The following is an 8,305-nucleotide window of genomic DNA, read 5'->3' on the forward strand; positions in this document are numbered from 1 at the left end:
CTTCATGGTTAAATGTCTATAACTTGGTTATTCTCATATTAGGATAGGCAATTGCTTATCTTCATGTAAATACAGGATCACCCAAGGTACTCAGATGAGAGCCTCAAGTACCCCAGTCTTCCAAGAAAACACCTCTGACTTTTTCTCCTTCTGTGCTCTCTGCTCAGATCCCAGCGACTCCAGTTTGATGTCTCTTCCCCCAATGGCATCTTACTCTTCCGAGAAACCAGCAAGATGATAACAATGTATGGTAAGTGCTTCAGATAATCATGCCTCTAGAAGTTAATTCCAGCTGAGTCACCACACTGTAACCAGCATGTCGGTCTCCAGCCAGCCCTGGCAGGAGCCAGGACAGCATTCCTATTTATGCTAATACGTGTGTATTAGAGTGCCACCTGTCACCAGGGACCTGCTGGAACTTGTATGCCTTTGGAGTAGGAAGGCTGAACTAAAAGAGTGCTTCTAATGTGGTTGAATAACATATATGACATGTCTACTCAGGCAATCGCATCCTGACACTAGGAGAGGTCCCAAAGGATCAGGTCTATGCTCTGAAGCTCAAGGGCATCTCCATCTGCTTCTCCATGCTGAAGGCTGCTCTCAGTGGGAGTTACGTCAATTTTGGAGTCTTTCGTCTCTATGGAGATGATGCCCTGGACAATGCTCTGCAGACCTTCATCAAGCTGCTCCTCTCTATTCCCCACAGTGATCTCTTGGTAAGCCTTACGCTGCATTGCCAGAATCTTGTTCCTCATCACATTCAGCCTTTTTCACCTGAGACCATGATTAAACACTGCTCTTGAGAAACTATATAAGCTGGCTCCTTTTGCTGTAACTAAGTCATCTGTTTTCCCAACTGAAAGGAGCTAAGCTATTTAAGATCGTCTCCCTGCATGCTGGAGTGCATAGTGCCTAAGCTGATTTTCTTCTTCCTCCTCTCCCACAGGATTACCCGAAGCTCAGCCAGTCTTATTATTCACTACTGGAAGTCCTGACCCAGGACCATATGAACTTTATTGCAAGCTTGGAACCTCGTGTCATCATGTATATTCTCTCTTCCATTTCTGAAGGACTTACTGCACTTGGTAAGCACCTGGGTGGGGTGAGTTGGTAGCTTTGTTTTTTACCACTTAACTAAACAGAAAGAGAGAATCTTGCCCCAGTGTCCAAAAAGATCACTGCCTTGGGGGTTTGGCCATAACAATAAAGTATATAATGCACAGCACATGCTCATCCAGCAGACACTCACTGATCCCCTCCTAGGTATAAGGCACTGTGGAAGCACTGAGGATACAGTAATTAACAGCATATAGTCCCGTCCTTAAGGGGCTTATCTGGTGGGTAGAACAGACACATGAGCAAACAACTGCCTGTTTACCATACTTAACCACTTAAACATTACCATAGGGGTGAGTACAGAGTGCTACACAAGCCCTCAAGAATACCTAGACTCCTGGTTATGAGGAGGTCAGGATCAAGGAAGACTGGCTGGAAGACTTGGCATCAAAGCATAAACCTAAAAGCTGGACAGGTATTACCCTCGTTAGCCAGGGAGGGTTCCTAGCAGCAGAGACAGCAAGTACTTGCACCTGTAGACAAAAAGGAACCAGGAAATCCAGATGGCTGGCACACTAGTCCAGAGGAGTTAGGAATGAATTGAAGCTTTAGAGATAAGCAGGAGCAAATCTGGAGATCTTGAGGGGGATCCACCCATAAGCCATATTAGGCTGTTTGAATTCTGTCCTGAGGGCCGTGGAGGCTGGGGAAAGGTTTCATGCAGCTAGCTCCGTAAGTTTTTTCATCCTAGTCCATATGGCTCCTGTCAACCATTTTGTTTCTAGGCTACCTTCCAACAATCTTTTTTTTTTTTTTTTTTTTTTTTTTTTGAGACTGAGTCGCTCTGTCGCCCAGGCTGGAGTGCAGTGGCGAAATCTCGGCTCGCTGCAACCTCTGCCTCCCGGGTTCACGCCATTCTCCGGCCTCAGCCTCCCGAGTAGTTGGAACTGTAGGCACCCACCACCACACCTGCCTAATTTTTTTGTATTTTTAGTAGAGACGGGGTTTCACCGTGTTAGCCAGGATGGTCTCGATCTCCTGATCTCGTGATCTGCCTGGCTCAGCCTCCCGAAGTACTGGGATTACAGGCATGAGGTACCGTTTCTGGCCTAACAATCTTATGTGTTCAGGGAATAAAACACATTTTTATATTAGGCTGAACAAAACATAAGTAGGAAGATTAAGTCAACTGCCAAATAGTGATGATATATTGCAAATACACCTAGACTGACTTTTGGATTATCAACTGTGGTGAATTATCCATGCCTCTGTGCCACTTTGATACACATTGACTTCCATCATTCTATCGGGGTGCATAGCCATACCTAGTACAGTCCAATCAAGGTATCAGCCCTTGCTTTGGAAGACTTTTTTATATCTTATTGAAAATACAGGGACCTGGCCGGGCATGGTGGCTCACACCTGTAATCCCAGCACTTTGGGAGGCTGAGGCAGGCAGATCACAAGGTCAGGAGTTCAAGACCAGCCTGGCCAATATGGTGAAACCCCATCTCTACTAAAAATGCAGAAATTAGCTGGGCGTGGTGGCACGTGCCTGTAGTCCCAGCTACTCTGGAGGCTGAGGCAGAAGAATCGCTTGACCCTTGAACCCGGGAGGTAGAGGTTGCAGTGAGCCGAGATCGTGCCACTGCACTCTAGCCTGGGCGACAGAACAAGACTCAGTCTCAAAGAAAAAAGAAAAGAAAAAGAAAGTAGAGCGACCTTTGCATAAACCGTCAGTCCCGTAGGAATCAGAGACTTGTTTACTCTTTTAAGGTTCAGCCCCTTAGTCCTTTGGCCTCACCTCATCAGAGTTCTGCCCACAGGTTGTGCTGTACTGTTGCCTTTGTAAAGAGGCATAGATGAGTCTGCAGCTCCCCCGAGTGATGCTTTGGAGATAAACAGATGATGCAGCACACCCTATTCTAACAAACAGTAAACATTCAGAGGCTACATCAATCTGGGTTTAATTACATTCCACTGGTAACTCAGAGCATAGGCTTATAAGGCAGGCTTCTTGGATTCTAATCACAGCTCCTGCAGTTACTAGCAGTTGATCGTTAGGCCGATGCATAACCTCTCCTAATTCTAGTTTCCTCATGTGTAAAACAAAAAACCTACTTCCTGAGTTCTCGAGAGGATATATTAGATATAACACCTATAAGGTACTTAGAACAAAATCTGGCACAAAAGAAGCACTTGCTGAATCAAACTGTTTGTTATTTTGTGTGAGGCAGAAGACGTATGTACATCCACAACACATTGAGCCAATAATTTCAGTATTTTTTATTACCACATACATTGAGCCCTGCTATACAATGAGGGTGAGAGGTTAACACGAGTCATCTTGAGCAACCGCCTTGGCTGAATTGGCCACAGTACCCTAATGGATCTCACCCAGATAGTCCATGTTTGCCCAGGCTACCATCAGCAGCTCTGCCCTACCCTACCTTTGTTTCTTACAGACACCATGGTATGCACAGGCTGCTGCTCCTGCCTAGACCATATTGTAACATACCTCTTCAAGCAGCTGTCACGTAGCACCAAGAAGAGGACCACACCCCTGAATCAGGAGAGCGACCGCTTTCTGCACATCATGCAGCAGCATCCAGAGATGATCCAGCAGGTAAGAAAGTGGAGGCATAGGAGACAGTGATGGGGTGTCCCACAGAGGAAGGACCTCTGCAAGACAGGGGAGCCCACACACGATTAACGTAACATCTCATCAGGTTCCTGCTGCCGAGATGAAGTCCGTGTCTTAAAGTTGCAGTGGATTTTGAGTTTGCGAGGTAACCACTGGATGTAGAAAAAGCTCAGGTTCTGGATTATTCTTGAGTGTCACAACGACCCCTGTGCCCTGGACCTATCTCCTGAGCACTATCCTCTATCCGTGAAAATTACTTTGCTCACCCACTGCTATAAATAGAGCAAGAGTTAGCAGCATCCAGCTTTCTAAAGGCCTGCATTCCTGTTTACAAAACAGGAACAAGAATGTAAGACAGAAGGAAATAACTGGCCACAGAGAGATCAAACCATATGCTTGCCTTTATTTTATTTGTATGTGTCTTGAAGTAACTTACAGAAATACATGCTAGATGAAAATAGATAAGGAAATGGGATCAGTAACTATTGAGATTTTAGCCAGTATTACCTTTGTCCACACTATTCTCTAAAGAAGCAGAGAAATAATTCAGAACTCCATCACGTTCACAAAATGTCATAAAACTGTCAACTCTGAGTACCTGGAAGGGATCATGCAAGGTGGTTTTGCTTACTCTAATTTTGTTACGTGACCCCCATCCCATTCCCCACAAGTCGGGGTGACCTGGAAAGATCCATTTTTAAGTGAAGTAATCAAACCAATTTTAAGAATAAGAAAGGAAATGAGTATCTTAGAAGAAAAGGTAACCTTGAAATATAAGACTCAGATGAAGCTTCACAAACTATTTGTCTGATTTACCCTATACAGAAAAGGCCTTCAGCCTAATATACTCCTGTATTTGGAATCTGTCGTTTTATCTTGGGTAGCAGTCAGTACATTAGGTCACTGCCTCAAATTCTCCATTTTCAGATGCTGTCCACGGTGCTGAACATCATCATCTTTGAAGACTGTAGGAACCAGTGGTCTATGTCCCGACCACTACTTGGCTTGATATTGCTTAATGAAAAGGTGAGAGAGCCAGCTCCCTGGTGCCAACCCCAGAAGCAGTGGCAACCACGCACTTGCTATCACCAAGTACTGGGAGAAATGTGTATAGAAACACCCCACGGTGGTGAAACAGGGAAAATGGGTCATTTACTGAGCATGTCCCTTTCAATTCACATTTGTGCTTTCAATATCACATAACCACTTAACTGTTAGAAGCCAGCACGTGCGGTAGCTCACAGGCACAGGAGAAAGGAGTGTTTCCCCTAGGCAGTAAAAGAAACCTTTCAAGGAAATAATGCACCTGGGTATCAGAGGATCTAAAACCTAAGTTCCAGTTCTAGCTCTGCTATCAACAAGTCTTGAGATTCCGGTAAAAGAAAGGTCTGGATCAGATGACCCTTTTAAAGTACTTTACAATTTTTAATTCTTTATTTTCTTAGTAGGATGAAAACATATTATCCCGCAAGTGCTTGCCTGAATTTTTTTTAAGTGTCCAATTTTAGTAGATACTCCATTCCTCCTTAGAGAAGAACATTCTTCAACCCTGCAGATGACAGAGGGCTAATCTTCCTTCCCCTGCTTCTCTTACCTTCTGTTCCACTCCTTGCCCACAGTATTTTTCTGACCTAAGGAACAGTATCGTGAACAGCCAGCCACCAGAGAAGCAGCAGGCCATGCACCTGTGTTTTGAGAACCTGATGGAAGGCATTGAGCGAAATCTTCTTACGAAAAACAGAGACAGGTGAGTATAGAGCGTCCTGCCTAGAAACCTCAATTGCTATTTTTCAAATCAACGAAACAGGCAGTTCCTTTAAAGTGTTTGTACATCTGTGTTTGGAGGCCATCTAAAGCAGTGCTATCCAATAGGAAAGTGAGCCATGTTAAACAGGCAAAATTCATTTCAATAATATATTTTATTTAACCCGTTGTATCTAAAATACTGTATCAATGTGTAATCAATATTTTTAAATTGTGGGTTTTCACATTCTTTTTGTACTACATTTTCACAATCCTGTGTACTTTACATTTAACAGCATATGGCAGTTCATATATTTTCATCAGAAATACTTGATCCGTATTTAGATTTCATAAATTTACAGTTGACAAAGTAGGTTCCTATAATACCCAGATTGTTTCAAATATACCTAGGGATTTTCCAATAACCGCATTGTGTATGTGGGCTTTGCAATTAATTTTTAAATTTTATTTAATTTTAATTAATTTAAAATAAGGCATTTTAGTTTAAAATTAAGATGCAGTTGGGGAGCTGAATGTTAAATTGTATTTAATTTGGATTCATTTTCTCAGTCACACTGGCCATAATTTAGGGGCTCGGTAGCCGTATGCGGTTATCAGCTGCCCTATTGGACAGCACAGCACTACACCACCTGGTCTTGCTGCATTAAGAAATGAGATGGCTTCATTGGCTTACTGCCCTCACGTGTGAGGGCAACTTCCTGCCTCTGTCAGTGAGATTTCTTTTGTGCTGCCATGAGCCCAAGGTAGCCCTCAGGGCCCCAGATTTGACCAGATCTCTAGGCCAACTTTCTCTTAGAGTCTTAAGACTGAAATTAACTGATCTTTGAAACAGAACCCGTAAGACTGAAAGTAACTGATCTTTGAAACAGAACCCATCAATTCATACATTCTACTTCCCATGGTTTTAAAAAAAAAACTGTTAGGCAAATACCTCCCCCCCTCCCCTGCCACTCTCCTCCCCCAACCCACATGCATCCTCTCTGCAGGTTCACCCAGAACCTGTCAGCATTCCGTCGAGAAGTCAACGACTCGATGAAGAATTCCACTTATGGCGTGAATAGCAATGACATGATGAGCTGACACCTCCTTGGACTCTACCTGTACAGAGCAGCGTCCCTTTGGTTTGGCCCAGAGGGGCGAACAATTGCAAGGGAGAGGGCCTGGCTGATCCTGGCTCTTTTCTCCAGGGGTGTGGGGAAAATGGCAAAGGTCAACTAGCTACATCCCCAGGGAATAGGGGTGTGAGTGCACTCACTAGGGGGCAGGGCGCTGCTGGTTCCTGGGGGACTGGGTGGGAAGGGTGGTGGGAGGAGATAAGAGACACAAACTGAGACTCCAGCCTCTCCTCCTGGGGCCACTCAAGGGGGGAGAACCCCTAGTGTCCTGCCACAACCTGCCTTGTATAAACATGTACATTTTTTCATAACATTTTGAACAAGGTTTATATTGACTCAAGTTTAAAAACAAAAAGTGTGACTGAAAAATTTTTACAGAGTCTAGTGCACCAATGCTGATGTGAGGGGTTGTGTATGCGAGTGAAGAAAATGTGTATTCTGGTGGCCTGAAGCTTTACTGGACAAGGATGTGTGAGAGTGCAGAGATATATTTAGTGACACAGTAGAGAGGCAAAAAAAAAAAAAAAAAAAAGAGCTAAAATTCCAAATGTATATTTTTTCGTATTGCCCTGTCCTCACCCAGAAATGATCACTTCCTGTTACTGTATTAACCCTTGTTATTAGGAACTCTAAGCCATGCCAGAACACCGTCCCTCCCCTTGGACCATATAGATTCTGCCCTGGGTCCCTAGCCCCTTGCAGTGATAAATAACTCCAGCTAAAAGTGTTTGGTGTTCTTATCTCCATCCTCTTTCCTACTTTGCTTACCCTCATCCTCAGACAGATGCCTCTTGCTTTTAAAAGTTGGATTTAACGACGTGTTGTAGGGTTCTTGGTCTCTGTGAAGGTAGAGACCAGAGAGAAGGAAGTGAACCCACTGCTCTTCTGTGGAGCAATGTGGGTGAGTCCACCAGAGGCCCTGCTGTGTGTGGCCAATAAATTTTAGTCTTCCCCAGCCCTCGAGGCAGTGTGTGTGGATGTATGCGTGTGGATATTTATATATGTACCCTGCACTCATGAATGTATGAACTGGAGGAAGTTACTACAGTGGAGGGGTTCTTAATAACAAGGTCTACCTAGCATGAAGTATTTAACATTCTCCCACCCCTTAAAAAATATACATTTTTATAAAATGAAAACCATAATAAATGTTTTGAATATTAAAAAAAGAAATAACCTACAGAGGAAAATTAATGGAGAAAGCTATTTGCCTTGTACTTTTTCCACAACTGTTGCTGCTAGTTGTACACATCTCTAGTTCAGCTCTTGCCCACGGGACACTCATCAATTAGGTTTTATTTTTATTTCTCTCCTTTACCCCCAGAAACAAGCCTGTTAATTTTTTCCCCTTCTCCTCTGGCGACTGTGTGATGAATCCTTTCTTGCGTGATCAGGTTGCGGATAGACTTGTAAGGGTGTTTGCTGCATACAGTGTAAGCATTGTGACCGCCAATAAACTTCAATGGTTTCTACTGACCTGGCTTCAGCAATCATGTCCAGTGTGCGTCCCAGGACATGTCTCACTCAAAACACGTGAATATGTGTGAAACCTTTAAAAGCCCGTGAATGACAGGGGCCCCTCCACCTGATCAAATTCACTTGTTTCTCATTGCACAAAGTCTGACTCAGTTTCTTTCAAAAGTATATGATTGATATATCTCTGTCAACAAAACCAGTCACATGCTGTTGTCCACAGCTATAAAGCAGAAGCCATTCTACTTTTCTA

General features: G+C 43.7%; 1 protein-coding gene across 6 annotated transcripts in view; it reads left to right on the plus strand.

The window, feature by feature from the left end:
* XPO7 (exportin 7) overlaps positions 1-8,055 on the plus strand; it is an 88,556-nt gene extending 80,501 nt beyond the window's left edge. For 4 of the 6 annotated variants that reach the window (XM_023216659.1, XM_023216655.1, XM_023216656.1 and 1 more), the window contains exons 22-28: positions 168-250; positions 502-716; positions 947-1,085; positions 3,522-3,682; positions 4,628-4,726; positions 5,320-5,447; positions 6,451-8,055. In XM_023216659.1, coding sequence (XP_023072427.1) covers positions 168-250; positions 502-716; positions 947-1,085; positions 3,522-3,682; positions 4,628-4,726; positions 5,320-5,447; positions 6,451-6,544 — 919 coding nt within the window. In that variant the 3' untranslated portion in view covers positions 6,545-8,055. The remainder of the gene's footprint in view (positions 1-167; positions 251-501; positions 717-946; positions 1,086-3,521; positions 3,683-4,627; positions 4,727-5,319; positions 5,448-6,450) is intronic. The other 2 variants (XM_026453957.2, XM_023216657.2) reach the window with 1 other exon arrangement.
* The last annotated feature ends 250 nt before the right edge of the window (positions 8,056-8,305 follow it).

This window comes from Piliocolobus tephrosceles, chromosome 7 (genome assembly GCF_002776525.5).
Source record: "Piliocolobus tephrosceles isolate RC106 chromosome 7, ASM277652v3, whole genome shotgun sequence".
NCBI lineage: Eukaryota > Metazoa > Chordata > Mammalia > Primates > Cercopithecidae > Piliocolobus > Piliocolobus tephrosceles.